The sequence below is a fragment of the Aotus nancymaae genome, unplaced genomic scaffold, assembly GCF_030222135.1.
Source record: "Aotus nancymaae isolate 86718 unplaced genomic scaffold, 86718_ANA_hifiasm-v0.15.2.pri h1tg000019l, whole genome shotgun sequence".
Classification (NCBI taxonomy): domain Eukaryota; kingdom Metazoa; phylum Chordata; class Mammalia; order Primates; family Aotidae; genus Aotus; species Aotus nancymaae.
Window position 1 is genome coordinate 49,176,997 of NW_026988431.1, and position 17,085 is coordinate 49,194,081.

General features: G+C 39.6%; 1 protein-coding gene across 3 annotated transcripts in view; it reads left to right on the plus strand.

Annotated features, from left to right (window-relative positions):
- Positions 1 to 17,085, plus strand: part of KCNAB1 (potassium voltage-gated channel subfamily A regulatory beta subunit 1) — a 370,457-nt gene that overhangs the window by 122,311 nt on the left and 231,061 nt on the right. The window contains exon 1 of one of the 3 annotated variants that reach the window (XM_012447349.3): positions 7,120 to 8,196. The exons of the other annotated variants lie outside the window; for them this stretch is intronic. Coding sequence (XP_012302772.1) covers positions 7,976 to 8,196 — 221 coding nt within the window. The 5' untranslated portion in view covers positions 7,120 to 7,975. Of the gene's footprint in view, positions 1 to 7,119; positions 8,197 to 17,085 lie in introns of those variants that run through there. 3 annotated transcript variants of the gene reach the window in all.

The window sequence follows — 17,085 nt, forward strand, 5'->3', positions numbered from 1 at the left end:
GACAAAAAGCTGAGGTCGTCTCCTACTTTAACTTTCTGTGATCTGGCAAATTTGATAACTCAACTGATAAAGAATTTCATAGGATCTTGGATCTGCCCTTTTTGTAACACTCTTCTAAAATGAATGGAATAAAAAAGAAGTGAGAAAATACACCTATTTATAAAAATATATTAGATGTTATGAGATAAAGAGTCATGTAGTAATGGCTTTTCTCACCTGAAGAAGATGAACAAATTTAAACAGAAACAAATAGATTTTGACTTATTAACTTATTTCTTGAAAGACCTTCAAGTTGGATATTTTTCTCCATCCCATCATGCAAGGTTAGCTTTATGTGGGAAACTTTTCCAGAATCTGATTCACTTTCATTTTTCAAGGGTAAAGATAAATGTTTATGTAGCTCCACCTATAGAATACTTAGTTTGGGGTCCAATTAAGTCATGTGCTTCACGAAGGCTATTTTTCCCCTTTTCCTTTGAAATGAGATAATGGATGTGGAAGTTTTTAACACAGTGCTTGCAACATAGCGCGTGCTCAAAAAACATTTTTTTCTTCCCTCCTTCATTTAATTTGCAGTATTTTAGATTTAAATAGCCATAAAATGAGAGTTCATAATATACCATTTTAGAAATCATCATAGTTCATCAATTCTTTGAAGCATATTTTTAAAATGTTGCTGAAATTGTAAAATCATTTTTAACTGCTGCTGGCCAGGCAGCTGTCATGATCTGGTTGCTAATGCCTGTAAGTGTGCATCAAAACTTCCAGAGTCGGTGTCACCAGATTGGGAAAAAGTCTCAGAGACAAAAGTTGAGCATGCGTTCAAAAAAAAAATGCTACATCATCAATGCAAAGGATGACTCTGTGGAAAGACGTGGGCATTAATAATGCTCAGTAAAACATTCATAATTTCAAATTCTGAATGTAAACAAATTTGGGAGTACTTGAACCAATTTATTCCTGTCACATTTTCCTTTTATATATGTACAACAGTGAAATTGGAGGGAGGGAGTCTGAATCTAAAAAGATTCTTTTGATTAATTAAAAAATTTAAAAATAAGGGATAAGAAAGCATTGTGTCATAACCACATTTTTTTTAAATTTTAGTGATATATAAAATAAACATGTTTATTTGGGTTGACATTATTTTAAAGCAGATGAAATATGGTAATTCTGATTATCTTTGAAAACAAATTCTCTGTGAGTTAAGGTCTTTAGAAAAATCTTTTATCCAAAGACATGGCCAATATTTCTGCCATCTTGTTCTAACATAAGGAAATGGCAAAAATTAGACTAATGACTAGTAATTTAGGAAAAACTAAAGTTACTTGTAAAAAATAAACAGACCATGTGTCCCTGTTTCCTCTCAGTGCTATGTCCAGGTTCCAGACAAGCTTATGAGAAATTAACTACCACGAAGAGGCCTGAACAAAATAATCTGAATTATGAATTTCCCTTTTTTTTTTTTTTGCGGGGGGAGGGGGTCTCACTTTGTCACCCAGGTTGGAGTGCAGTGCCATGACCTTGGCTTACTGCAACCTCTGCCTCTCAGGCTCAAGTGATCCTCCCACCTCAGCCTCCTGGGTGGCTGGGACCACAGACACAGGGCATCATGCCCAGCTAATTTTTTGTATTTTTTGATAGAGACAGGGTTTCACCATGTTGCTCAGGCTGGTCTCGAACTTCTGAGCTCAGCTGATCCACCTGCCTTGGCCTCTCAAAGTCCTGGGATTGCAGGTGTAAGCCACCGCACCTGGCCTGAATTTCCTATTTTTTCATACTTGCTTCCTATGTCACTATGGCACCTTACCTTGAACATATAAAGTGATGGATAAATATTGGAGGTCTGCTATGTCAGAGTGTTCAAATTCAAGAAATAATCATCAGTGGCTTTGGATATAGTATAAATGTTAATTGGCAAGCTCACCTATCCTTTAATTAATTGTGCTATGGTTCTGGATATGTGACTGGCAGTGTGAGAAAACCTGTATTGAGCCTTCCTTCAGAGTTTCTTGGTGGATGTTCTTTGGTGAGCCTGTTTTTCCAGGGAAGTAGTAGGGTAGACATCTGGAAGTTTCTTCTATTCAGCAGAGCCTTGAGTATTTCCAATATGGCCTCTCCATTTTATTTTGCCTGTTATTCAAAATGCTGTGTCCATGCAAATGTGGGCCCATACTAATTTTTGTAGCTGGTTCAATTTGTCAGAATATAATAAATTGCTCTTCAAACCCATGTTTTAAGTACATTTCTGATAAATTGCAAACTTACATTCTAGAAATTCTTCTTTTAACACAAATGATAGGCACAAAAAGTGGCTTGCCATCTGTATACTTGCATGTTTATAATTCTTCTAATATTAGCATTTTTTTCTGTTTTGGATAAACCCAATTTTGCCTGGCTGCATAACCGAGTGTTTTCTGGCCCCTATTGGCTGTGGTTTCCAGTGGAATATAAACCGTAAGTTCTGAGTGGACTCAGTAAAAAAATTTGGTTCTGACTTTACTGGCAAGAAATTGAATCAACTGATAACTTGCCAGGTGATTGGGAAGAAAAAATTTTTTGAGCAACAGGAATAAAGTATCATAAAGTATTTGAAAATGTTGATAAAAGACATACTTAAAAAGCTACCAAGCATAGATGATATAGTTCTTCTAAAATCTTTAGACTTCTTAAATGGAAATTCTCTCACTTATAAAAATATCTGGTTTCTTTTCAACTATATTCATAAAGTGACACGATTTAAAGCCTCTCTCATAAGGAAGTTCTTGCAGTGAGGATCACTATGCACAGTGGGTAAGAACCAAGTCTTTGGAGGTAGGCTGCCACAAGTTAAATCCTCATGTGCCTGTATCACTTTAGGCAAGTTACTTAACTTCTCTGAGTCTCATGTTTCTTCATTTGTAGAACGGGGTTAATAATGATAGCACCTTTCCCGGAGAACCATATTCTTGCACCATTTTATCTCTCTGAGGATACTGAGGCTCAGGGAGGTTAAGTGTCCTGCTCAATGGCACATGGGAAGGAGGGGCAAAGTAGAGCTGGGATTCACACCCAACTCCAACTGACTCCACACCCTAAAGTCCTTTGAGTTACCACAAAGACTCTAAGATGAATATGAGGAGACAGGGCATTGGGATATGAGCTATGTAGCCTGTGATCTGTTCCTAACCAGCTCTGACACCGTGACCCAATATGGGAGATACTAATGCCAAAGAATTCCACATGCTACATAACAAATAGGGACCAGCTGAGACCCAGGCAAAGTGTAAGAGTGAGCGATTTTTTGGCCCTGTGCAATGTTGCAACCTCCATATCTTTTTTTAAAAAGTACCCCATGGCATCCACGAAACAAGAGTGAAATTGGGGGGAGGGAGTCTGAATCTAAAAGATTCTTTTGATTAATTAAAAAATTAAAAAATAAGGGATAAGAAAGCATTGTGTCTTAACTAACACATTATTTTAGTGGTATATAAAATAAACGTTTATTTGGGTTGACATTATTTTAGAGAATATGAAATATAATAATTCTACTTATCTTTGAAAGCAAATTCCACAAAGTAATAAAGCCTCTATATGGTGACTCTTGATACAAGAAGTGGTGATTTGCAAGCACTTTATTATTAAACCATGATAACTATCATTATCATTCTCTCTATACATCCTATATACAATGTGCTGATCACCTGAGGTCCAGCATTCAAGACCAGCCTGGCCAACATGGTGAAACCCTGTCTCTACTAAAAAAACAAAAATTAGCTGGGTGTGGTGGTGGATGCCTGTAATCCCAGCTACTTTGAGGCTGAGGTAGGAGAGTTGCTTGAACCCAGGAGGCAGAGGTTGCAGTGAGCCAACAGCCTGGGTGGCAGAGTGAGACTCCATCTCAAAAAAAAAAAAAAAGAAAAGAAAAGAAAAAGAAAAGCTCCAAAGACAACTTTGTATGTAGGTAGTATAGGGTGGAATAATAACAATAGTTATCATGATCTAATAACAACTTTTAGAGGCATCTTCTTCAGTGGGCTACATTAGTTTCTTGTGAGCAATGACATAAGAATTAAAGTAAAATCAAACTATGTCTATATCTGTATTTGTTTGTTATGGCTGCTTTAACAAAGAACCACAGACTAGGTAGCTTAAACAACAGAAAATTATTTCCTCACAATTCTGGAGGCTGGAAGTCCAAGATCAAGGTGATTGCAGAGTTGGTTTTCTCTGAGGCCTCTGTCCTTAGCTTATAGAAGGTCATGTTCTCCTGTGCCTTCACATGGTCTTCATATAGCTGTGTTCTAATCTCCTATTTCTATATGGACACCAGTCACATTGGGTTAGGGCTCACTCATATGACCTCACTTTACCTCAGTTACCTCTTTAATGCCCCATCTTCAAATACAATCCCATTCTGAGGTACTAGGGGTTAGGGCTTCAACATATGAATTTGGAGGGAACACAAGCCAGTTGAAATCAATAGCTATATCTATATTTACACCCACATCTGTACCTATGTTTGTGGGTCATATCAAAACCTGAAATGATAACAGTGAAGACTCCTCCCAATTTTATGATGTGACAATGAAAAGACACATATTCCAAGTCTAATTAGCATGTGGCTTCTTAGCACAAACTTATTAGGAATGAACATTCTCTCAGCCAGGTGTTGTCTAATTTCCGGATTCCTAAGACTGACTGCTCCATTAATGCTGGGAAGGGGAGCACGGCTGGGGGAAGCCACCAAGCCGCTAGCTGGCAGTCAGAATGCCCATGTGGTGTCAGATCTGAAAAGGTGCACTGTGGGCAGCCAGAAAGAGACTGCACTGTGAGCATCCTCTGGCCTCAGGTCTTTGATTCTCTTTGAGGCATGTCCTAAAGGCTGGGACACTCATCTACACACAGAGGCGCAGACATGAATATGGGGCAATTATCCACTCTTTTCAAGTGAGCTGGCTGTGCTTAAACTAGAACGTGCAGGATTTTCTTTCTTTTTTTAAGGAATCAAGTTTATCCAAGAATATGGCATCTTCCCATCCACCTACCTTCCTTCCTTTCTTCCTCCCTCTTCCTTTCTTTGTTTTCTTATCTCCGTCTCTCAATTATTTATAGAGTGAGGGCCTGCTATGCACAAGGCACTCTCTGCTTGGTCCTATGGGGGATAAAAAGGTGACTAAGAGGCACTCTGCCTTGCATGTTTCATTCTGATAACCTATTCCCTGTTCTGCTGTTGGTTATGCTTTCAGGCACTGCTCTGCTAGTTCCTGGCAAGGCTGAAAGCCACATCAGCTAACAGCATCCAGACCTTCCCTACCCTCAAGGTCTTCTGTCCTCCCTGTGGAAGTGGTAGCACTCCACCTCCTCCCTGAGCCACCCACACGTCTTCTCCCGCTCAGCCAGTGTCCAAGCTAAAGTTCCTGACTCCTGACCCCTCTGGCCAGATGCTTATCCATTCACTCTGTCTCGCCTCCCAGACTGCTTTATTTTTTTCCTTTTTCTGAGCTGTTCCTTCTGATTCCTCCCACTTCTTCCTTTTCTCATTTTGACTCCTTTCCCAATTCACATTGATCATCTCTGATGAGCAGGCTGAGTGTGAAAAAATAAAGGTTCTAATGATCTGGCTTCCTCTCTGCCCACTGTTGTTTATCCAGGGAGTAAAGATATGCTTCAAGTACTCCTCCCTCAGAGCTGAGAGTACAAGAAGGGGTCACAGGCTTATTTTTTCCTCTCCCCAACCCTCACTCATTCTAAAGTTACTTCTCAATCACTGAACATTAATCGATATGTTTATTTCTTAAAGAGTGGGAAGTTTGCAGAGACTGAATGATGAGATTCTATAATCTGATTTAAATCTTATCTGCAGATTATAAAATGTTAAGATTCATGTTTGGAATAGAATGCAACACAAGCATATATTCTACTTGAAAATTTTATTCCTGCAATTTATTCAGTTGGGAAGAAATGGTTAGACCAGCTTTTTTTTTAATCACATAGATAGAGAGTGTGTGTCCTGTCCAAACCTGTCAATCCCTGGGATCACTGCCTTATTTCTCTCCAGCTAATCAAATTCAACCCATTTTTCATGTCCCAGGCAAAGTCCCACTCTTCTAGGAGGGCTGCCTGGGCTCCCATGAGCTTCTTCAGGGCCCAGCCTCCGTCTCAGCCATCTTTGTGCCCCAGCAACAAGCAAAGTCAGGGACTTGGTAGAAGTGTGGGAATGAATTTAAACGAATAACTTTCTCCAGTATACTTTAGTGTCTGTGCCACTCATTCAGATATGTCATAATACGCCTTCTAACATTGTTAGTCAGACCCTTTAAGGCTCAATGTTTTGTCCTTCCCACCCAGATGGCCTGTTCCTTGAGGAGAGGGACAGTGCTTCCTTTTTCTCCATATTGATCTTCATTGCCTAATACAGTGACAGTATTCAGAAATATTGCTGATTTAAATGCTAGTTGTTTTTGCTCGACAGCAGTGTCCGTTGGGAACCACATTTAGAAAGCTGATTTTGCAGAAGCCATAATTTTATTGTAGGTAAATCTGTGAGAGGGGTTTAGTTTCCATACATTTCAAATGGAAAGAAAATTACTACCCAATTGATGCTTAGTTTGGTTCAGCCACATTTATTGAGCGATTGCTTTGCACCTGGCATCAAACCAGAAAACGTTCCTGCCTCATGTGGGTTCAGAGTCCCCAGGGATGTCTTACTGCCCACCTGACCTGGAGATAGTGCTTGTCCTCACAGTTGGCCACAGATGTTCAGTGTATGCGGTCTCAGCCACATGCCTGGACCTTCCTGGGTGGTGCTATGGACCTGCTGCACACCTAGTGCAGTCCCCTCCTGGGTGGTGCTGGATCGCTGCCCCTCCCCGACCCCAGTCCCTCCTCTGGTTGCCAGAATACATTTTGCAGTAAGTTAGCAGAGTTGATTGCAAAAGTCAGCACTGTGGCATTTCAGGCAACTTCAAACTTACCTGCTTAAGAAATAACTTGCAGAGAGGAAAGGAACTCTGACAAGGCTAATAACAGGGATTTCAAGCTGTGTTTCAGCAAGCCAGTCACAGAGTATTCACGTGTTAATTCACTGGCATGTTCCACGGCAGAAGCACCCCCTCTCTGCCTTCCCCCAGTTCCAACTGTTGTGCTGCAGCAGATTTGATCTGAGTCTCGGCAGAGCCCTTTTTTTATGGAGCAACCCTCCCGATTCGTTACAGCCAGAGTCTGGTGCAAGTGATCCTTGCCTTCTCATCGCACACAAAGGCAAAGAGCTCCTTAAAGGGACCTGCCTGCTCCTCTGTGCAGCTGCAAACCCGTGTCGGTGCGGGATCAGCAACCCGTTCTCAGCTCGAGAATGACTGGGGAGGGGTCTTGAGAAGCCCCCACGTCCTCCCGGAGCGGAGGCGGGAGGGAGCTGACAGTCGGAGTGGATGGAGACCACCAGTCGGCGGGGACCCGCTTGCAATTAGCTGCTTCTTGGGATGCTCCGCTCGCCAGTTGAGCATCTTGCCTGTGGTCCAGGGGATGCTGGCAGCGCATCTTGCGGTAAGCCTGCGCTGATTTGAGCCATCGCCCGGAAGCGAGCCCGCATTCAGACACCGCGGACCGGCTCCGCTCAGGGCTGCGCGCAGTCACCATGAATGCTCAGCTATAGGCTTCTGCAGAAACCTCCCTACCACATGGATTTGGCAGTTTAATCAGCCGAGATTACAGCCCGGGAAGATTTGCAAGCCTGGTTCTCCCTCCAGCTGCTGTGACAACTTCGGGGCCGTCTGTTTACTTCTCTGGGTCCCCGGGACTCTTTCTGCACCGCAGCCCCTCGTGCCACTTTGTGGGCTCGGCTCGGAAGTCAGCCGCCAGGACTCCTTTGACTGCATCCCAAAGGGGGAGCAAGGAGGGGTTAAAAGACAAGCAGAAATCCCCCCAACTGCTCAACCTCTCGTGACTGCCTGTGTTCTGGGGTTCTGAGAGGGACCGTGCGCTGCCCGGGGAAGCAATGCAAGTCTCCATAGCCTGCACAGAGCACAATTTGAAGAGTCGGAATGGTGAGGACCGACTTCTGAGCAAGCAGAGCTCCACCGCCCCCAATGTGGTGAACGCAGCCCGGGCCAAATTCCGCACGGTCGCTATCATCGCGCGCAGCCTGGGGACGTTCACGCCTCAGCATCACATTTCTCTCAAAGAGTCCACCGCAAAGCAGACTGGCATGAAATATAGGTATGCATGCAAGATTCCCTCTGCGCGGGGTATCCAGGTTCTATACAGGTGCAGTAGAGATAGTCCATAGGTTTAGAAAAGTGACTTACTCATCAGTGGGTTGCTCACTTCAGAATTCTCAGGTACTTCTAAAATAGCTCCTTAGGAGGATGGATAAACCCAGGGTGGTTGTGTGTGTATATGATTTTTAAAAATGTGGCCCATTTTGTATAATTCTAAAGTGTTATGAACATCATAGTAACTATGTACATTCCAGTCCCCAGAAAAAAAGAAACACAACTGCTGTATTTAGATCAGGATAGTTTTTCAATAGCAAATGTGTGTTTGTCCTATTTTATGATAAAGACGGTAGTTTCTGTGATTATACTATCAGAAATAGTTTCCCATGTAGTACTGCACTATTATTTATCTTTTGTTTTGTTTTGTTTTGTTTTGTTTGAGACAGAGTCTCACTCTGCTGCCTGGGCTGGAGTGCAGTGGTGATATCTGGGCTCTCTTGCCTGGGACAGTTCCTCCTAGGTTCGAGCAATTCTTCTGCCTCAACCTCCCAAATAGCTGGAATTACAAGTGCCTGCCACTACACCCAGCTAATTTTTTTAAAATATATTTTTTAGTAGAGGTGGGCTTTCACCATATTGGCCAGGCTGGTCTTGAACTCCTGACCTCAAGTGATCTGCCCACCTCAGCCTCCCAAAGTGCTGGGATTACAGGAGTAGGCCACTGTGCCTGGCCTTATTTATCTTTTGAAAGACTAAGTTAACAAATTCTATATAAAGCCTCTAAAAGTAGTTTTTTGCAGGAAAAACCAGGTATAATGGTAAATTAGATTGAATACTGCCATATTTAAGCCTAATTACTGCTTGAAATAAAATGTAGACCTTGTGAAACATGAAGAAAGCGTATATTGTTGCAATTCTACTAGTTTTCTCATAAATTTTAAAGCTTCCTCATCCTCTATGTTGTCTTCCATAGTTGGAATCATCCTGGTAATAGCGGATGCTCACTCTAATAGGACATGACTTACATTTGATAAGTAGAAAATTTCGTTACTCAATTATGTGACTCCTGTCTCCTCATTACTTCTGCTTTGTACCAAGTCCCTCTGACTTTACTTCTTTAAAACTACTGTGCTTCTAGTTTTAAAAGTGTTTGTCAATGTAGAGGAGAAAAGCTACCAACACATCTTCCAAAAGCTTTGGTTACTTCAGATATGATTTTGTTAATTGTCTATATTTAGCTATCTCTTGTCTTTGTTAGGAACCAGATTTTAGGATAGGATGAACTTAATTAAATTAAAATAATTCATAGGCAACACTGTGTTTCCCATGTGGGGTTGCTGAATTGAGCATTTAAACCTATTTTTATGAAAGTCACCCTTGAAAAAAGTTTCTTTGCAGAGTTAGAGGAAAGTTTCTCATTGCACAAACACCAAGCACTGTTGTTTTGATATATGTTTGAGCCATTAAGAAAAAAAGCCCTTGAGTGGGAAAAAGCAAAACAACCATAGCTAAAGCTCTTTACCCCAACTGCAGTACAAATGTTAGCAGCCTGACTTGGGTCAACTCACTGAAGCATCAGCTGTGTGAGTGCTTTTGCTTTTCCCAAAATCCCTGTGATACAGAGTGGGGCACCACAATGACAGTTCTGTAAATGAGCTGTAGTCTTTAGTCCACTGATGTTTTCTGTGGCTGCTGCTGGGGCACACTGCCCTGTGGACATGGTATGCTCTGCATTTACTCCAGCTACTGAGATGGAGATGGACAGCTGCCTTACTGGGCAAGGTCCCCAGGAACAGGCCACTCCAGGGTTAAGGCAGATCACAGAAGGTGGTTTGGATTGTGGCCCCTAGTACTTTAGTAGCACTATGAACTTTCTTTTTGTAAATCAGAAGAAATAAAATGTAAGACCACTAATTTCTCAAGGCGGAGTTTCATAGTTGCTTGATGATTGTGTTGGAAGAGTTGGCTCTTATGAAGGCTTTTGGAAGTCAGTGTAAGGTTTCTCTGGTGGTACAGCTCAACTCATATGGAATGATAACTCTCTGCTTCCCAAAAGCTCAGAGTGTGAGCGAGGTTCACTTGGGCACCTTTCATTACTGACAACTAAAGACAGTTCTCTAACAAAAAGTTAGCCACCTGAGGTCTTCAGTATACTTTGTTTCTTAAGGTAACGCAACAAGATGCCTCTTCTCCACTTGTGCTCATATTTCAAGCCACTCCATCTATAACAGTCAGGAGGTTTTCCTGTGTGTGTGAATGTGACTTACTCTTCTCTTTCAGATTCTACTCTGAGTGACCTTTACAAAAAAGATTATGAGATTACACCAAATGTATACCAAACTTTCTTAGGGTTAAAAGGGGGAGGGAGACTATATACCTTATCAAAAATGATAGAAGTCACTTTTATTAGCTAAATCATCCTTTTTTACATTGTTATAGCTGAAATATAATGTGCATATGTGGACTATTTGTTAATGATAACAAATAGCAGAAAACACAAAAAATAATGCCATCGAATAGGGAAGATAATTGGCTTAGGCAAACAATCTGGAGAATGCCTGAAAGAACTAAAACGGAAAGTTAGTAGCTAATTGTGGTCATAATTTCATCCTTGAAAATGGGTTTCGTAGGCAGAGCTTTCAGGTGGACCTATAAATCCAATAGAAGATTTAAAAAATAATATCTTTTGTGCATTTTTCTGAGGAAAGGTTTTATAGCTTTCACCAGAATTTGAAAATGGTCTACCACTAAAAAATTGTCAGACAGCAGTGTTGTCTAGTGAAGAGGTGCTCATTTAGTCAGCATAGCCAAAAGATATTTATTGCACATCTGTTCTATACCAGGAACCCCACTAAACTGGTACACAAAGGTGCAGAAGCCTGACAAAGTCTGAGCTTACGTACAGTTTGAGGAAACAGACCATAAATAAGAAAACAAACAAGGAAGCAAAAATACAATTGTCTATTATAAGACATTTTTATGAAGCTATTTTTTTTCCGGAGGGGTGATAGTCATGCTTGGGCCAACTTAGTTGATCCATGTTGAAGTTACCAACTCTGCTTCAGTTCCAGAATTAATGATTGCATCTTGCGGCATGAGTAATTTTGCCTATGTCTGCCACCCATTTTGCTATCCTAGAGACTTCTTTCAGGTATATGGTGCTACCTGGCAGCTCAGGACCTACTTGTAACCCTAATAAATAAGTAGAATGACTTCTGCTTATATAGAGCCTTATGATTTTTAAAGCCAACGAATATAATAGCCTGTGTTTAACACCCATAAATCAATAACTCACAAAACTGAGATTTTAGAAAGAATTAGTATATACTTGTGTAAAACATATAAATTCTGCAAGAATAAAATGCTCAAAGCTGCTATTATGTTCACACTATCATTGTTTAAGAATCTTGCATAAAACTGGTTATTGTTTGAAAGCTGAAGATGAAAAAAATCTACTAGAACATTCTGGCATTCAAAAGCTACTGTCAGCCCAGGAGAACAAGATTCCACCTAATGTTTATACTGAGGACTATCCTGTATGTAAATAACACAGGACTATTTCATTCCTTAGAGAGTTTTTTCCCAATACAGAATATTTGTATATATTTATGGAGTACATGTGATATTATATAATACACGCATAGAATGTGTAATGATCAAGTGAGGGTATTTACGGTACCCATTACCATCAGTATTTATCATTTCTCTGTGTTGGAAATATTTCAAGTCCTCTCTTCTAGCTATTTTGAAATATACAACATATTATTGTTCATTCTAGTCACTCTACTCTGCTATCAAACATTGGAACTTATTTCTTCTATAGCACTATGTGTTTGTACCCATTAACCAACCTCTCTTCATCCTTCCACTCTTAGAATTTCATAGTTGTGCTCTGTTAGTGCATGAAAGTTCTTTTTTTCTACTTTTGTGCCTATTTTTAATCTCAGAGTTCATTACACTGTGTTAGTTTGGTATACACTATAACCATACATGATATATTTATACATGATAGATGTAGGTACGTACATGAACGTTTCATCCTAAGATCAAATCATTCAGAACAGAAATTAAGCATATTGGTTTGCTTTTGCTTGTTTGGTTGGTTTGGGTTTTGTTTTTTAAAATAACTTTTTAGAATGATCCAGCTACCAGTGTTTGACATGGTCTCAGAGCTTCTGTCATTCAGAGTTGAGCACATGTGTACTGATAAACTCCCTCCTCCTCATTCTGAATTGTTATTTTAGTTTCAGAACGATTGGAATATGATGGACGCAATTTCATTGAGAGCAATCTTTAAACTCCACTAAAAACTTCAATTTTTTCTCCATTTTTTAACTACCCTTTACCATTAAAATTGTTTCTGAAATAATTATAAATTCACAGAATTTTGCAAATGAAAGAAGTGCAGGGAATTTCCATAAGCCCTTATTCCCCAGTGGTAAACATCTTGCTTAACTATAGCATGATAGCAAAACTAGGAAACTGATGATCCATATGGATTGGTACAGTCCATAGGATTTATTCCAATTTTACCAGTTATGCATGTATTTATTTTTGTCTACATGTTATATGCCTATGTATTTTTATTATATGTATAGATTTGTGTAATCACCACCACAATGAACAATCAGAATTGTTCCAACATCACAAGCCTCCCTCATGATATTCACTTCTGTCCACATCCACTTCTTCTCCAATTTCTAACCTTGGGTAACCACTAATCTTCAAGTCATCTCTATAATCTTATTGTTTCAAGAACATAAATACCATAATACAGTATGCATTGAGACTGTTTTTTCTTCATTCAGAGGATTTGTACAGGGAAGTGGTGGGAAAGAATTTTGTAGTGGTAAAAAGAGACTGGAATATGGCTTAATGGAGGGTAAGCTACTTACATATATACCTTACATGAGGGAACATCAGCAATGGAGAGACTATTAAGGATGTGTAAGCAAGATGTCTGCTTACAAAGTTCTGTTAAGAAAGAAAGAATATGGCAGTTGTTACAAAAAAAAAAAATCTAAGAGTTGTAGCTATGAAATAAGAAAATGTATGTTAAATTCCATGGCACTCTCTATTTTCCTATAGAGAGTCAGGACTATATGCAAAAGACTCAGACCAGATACCAGATGCCTTTTCCATGCCATTCCTTTCACAGCCTCTTTATTAAAGCACATGTCACAGTCACCATTCTTTACCTCCCACGAATGGTGGGTAGTTTTTGAATTAAAACAATTCAAGTGAAAGATCAATCTTGTCAGCCAATTATGTAAAAGGCACTTAGTGCATGTGTGTGTGTGCACAGTCATGCTCGTGTGTGTGTGTGTGCATGCAACTCTCCGTATGGGGAAAAGTGGGAGGAAATAGGTGGGCTGAAGAGGAAAAGGAGAGCCAGTTCTGTGGCTGTGTTTCAAATGGAAATATTTGATTTTAGTCCAGAAAAAAAGAGCAGTTTGGTTATTTGAAATCCACATTTCTGGGTTTATTCTTGGTTTTTGTTGTTGTTATTTTTTGGTAAAGAATACCACTGTCATTTCCACTGACACCCATGGGTATGGGCTTTCCTCTTGCCTCAAAGTGAAATGGTGAGAATGGGGAGGTGGAGAAGCCTTCCTAAAAATTAGTTGCTGATTCAATCTCATAGAGTTTATTCCACCTCTGCAAGGCAGCAATCAGAAGTCTGGCATCCATGGGATGGTGAGAAAATGGTAGGAGGGGAGGGAGCCTCCTGGAAGTTATTACGTAAACATTGTTCCAGTTCTATGGTTCTGGAAGTGTAGGGGGTGGGCTGTGGGGCTGTGTATGTGTGTGTGCGTGCGTGCATGCATGTGCACACGGGCGTGTGAAGGAGTCTAAAGAGTTTCCAGAAATGGCTAGTTTTCTAGCTGCAATCTTCAATTTGGTTGCTACACATGGAGTCCTTAATCCCACATCCACTCAATGGTCCCCTTTAGAAGTACACTCATTTTAAAGAAATTCTTTAAAAAAAATCTGCAAACATTTCAGTTTATGGTAATTTGAGAAGTGTTCTGAGAGAAGGAAAAAAACCCCATCACATTCAAAAGGAAAATCAGATTCCTAAAGTTAACTTTGATTTTTAAAATTCTTTTCATCAAATTCATAGTTTATCTTTAGTATATCAATTAACGAACAGTATGAGATTTGGATTCAGTGAATTTGATCAAAATATAGATTTCTTTGACTATTCTTAAAAATCCCTTTTAGGAGTGAAAACTCTCTTATGAGAAGAATTCAGAATCATCAATTCATACTTTTTCTTGAAGAATTTCAAAGCCATTCAGATACATAGCTATTAGATATCATAAAAAGATTTGACATTGCAAGTTAATCATATTGTATGCTTAAAAACATTTTTGTAACCAGTTTTTCACTTTTCTAAGAATTAGAAATAGAGTGATTGGGTCTGAAGTATTCAAGACAAAAGTCCTTTAAATTTGCATTTTAATATTGAGAATTATTAATAATATTTGATGGCTAGAAATAAGTGAGTTAGCAATGCTTGTTGGTGAGGGAACTTAAGATGCCATCTAATACAGTCACTTTATTTTATGCAGATTGGCCAGTTCCTTGGTCAGAGTTATGCAGGAAGCTGAGCAGAGGAGCAAGACCAAACTGAGGTCCTGACTCCCAAGGGCAGAGTTCCTTATGCTCCTTTAGCTTCTACATTGCAGCTTCTTGGGTAGGCCCAATTTTTCAACACAGAAAAGAAGCACAGCACATGAAACATTTCTAGAAAGGATAATTCCCTTCTCTACATATGCACACTTTGTAGCTCAAGCTTTTATCTCTGGAAGAAGCAAAGCCATGCTGTGTGCTGAGAGAGCCAGACCAGCTTTCTCCATCTCCTGCAGAGCAGTGAGGACCCCACAGTGCTCCCGTAGCAGCTCTCCACTGATACATGTTCTGAAGTTGGACATAAATTGACTTCCAGATAATAGTGCGCTTAGCATTATAGTGTCTAAAGCACAGATTTCTCAGGAAGAGATCTACAAAACCATGGGCACATGATTGAACAATGCCACATGTCAACATTGGGTAGAAAATGCTCATTTGGACATTCTGTGCTGAACGTACTTAACTCTCCTATATGCACTTAGAGATTACTTTGAAAGCTTGCTCCTGAAAATCAAAATCAAAATACATTTAAAATTCCTTACTTCAGGTTGATTTTCATTTACCCAGATTGGAAACCAAAACAGAAGCCCAGCAGTGATTTTTTTTTCTTGGAATCGACAGCTAGGGAGGACTCTGAGAGCATTCACACAGGCCATCTGGTCTAGCCCTCATGAGAAATCTGTCCTGTTTTTCCAATTTGCACTGTGCAGCAACTACTTGTAAAGGCCTCTGAAGAAATATTGCGTAATCTTTCACAGCAGTCATGAAAAAATTTGGCTCTTGTTTTTGAGAATCAGAATAATTCATTAAGCTCTAAAGTCCTCAGAGGAAGTGATAAGGTGAGGGTTTTCAGAATTATTGTCCTGTGTCTGGACTCCAACAGTCAAGTCAGGGAGGAAAATGAATATAAAAGATTTTTTAAAAAAGAAACTAAGGTCACAGCAATAAGACAAGGGAGGCACATGTGGCATGCAGAAGATTCCCACTTCCTTCTGAGACCTAGGAAGGGAGATTCTCTTCCATTCTCATCGTAACACCTGTTCATCAGATCTGGCCTGACTGTTCTACTATGAAACCATCTAAGAGTCAAAAAAATATTTCCCCGTCACAAAATTCCATTTTGCAATTGACTAGGCTTCTTTGAAGCTGCATCGAACACTTTTTGTCCTGTCCTCCATTGACATGAAAATGAACTAACTATAATTTCCTGCCTTATAAGGTTGCTGATGAAAACCATGACTACGACTCAGCTTCCTAATTTCCAGAATGGTCCCAGTCATTTTCTCCTAGATTTCATTTTCTGATTCCCAACTGTAACTACAACTCTCATTCAAACCCTCTATATGATGACTACCTCTTCTTTGAGTCGTTCAGAGCTGTATACAATTCCAAGTCAAAGTCTAGACTTTTCAGTATAGAATAACCAGATTGCCCAATAACAGAAACATGCTATGTCCTTTTGTTTGCACACTCTGGTCATGCTTCCTGTTTTAGGAGAAAAAAATGTTTTTCAGATTTTGAATCCTTCTTTGAAACAATTTCTGTAAAACATTAAAAAAATCTTAACCTATTTATTAGAGCAATGGGGGATGACTATGCTGACATATAGCAATTCTTATGAGACGCCAACTCAAAAAATTATAATGGTGCCCGTTGAAGCTTCTTGGGTTAAAGAAATATGAAAAGGCCAAATTTGATACACAGGTTTCAATGATAGTTGAGTATCCAGATAGGAAAACTAACAACTTATAATGTGATTAATTTTCTTTTTGATATATTCTTATAGAGAATTTATTTTTAACTTGGGAGGTTTAAATGTAACTGACTGGTATGATTAACAAGAAAAGTTTTCTGTATTGGTAATTAACATCTTCCAGGAGAACGCTCGTGGAGGGGTTCAACTCCAGGAAATTCCAAGCACAGAGCTCATCATGATTAGTTCTTATCTACTGGAAAGCCCATCTGGTTTAACAGAGCTCTTATGTAAGAAATGCAAGATTTTTCCTGAGGAACACATGCTAATGAGCTTCCTCTTTTCCATTAGCTTCCTCTTTAAACTAGGTTTTTATGTTTTTTTTTGTTTGTTTGTTTGGCCTGAGACCACAAAACAAGCTTGTTATAAAAATCAACTGTGTAAATAAAATGGCTTTAATGAATGCTACTCTCTCTCAACTTTTAGAACCAGCAAAGAATTCCTCTGAGGCATTTGATGAAAACAGACCTTTTGACTGACTACTCAATTTCCTACTGTATA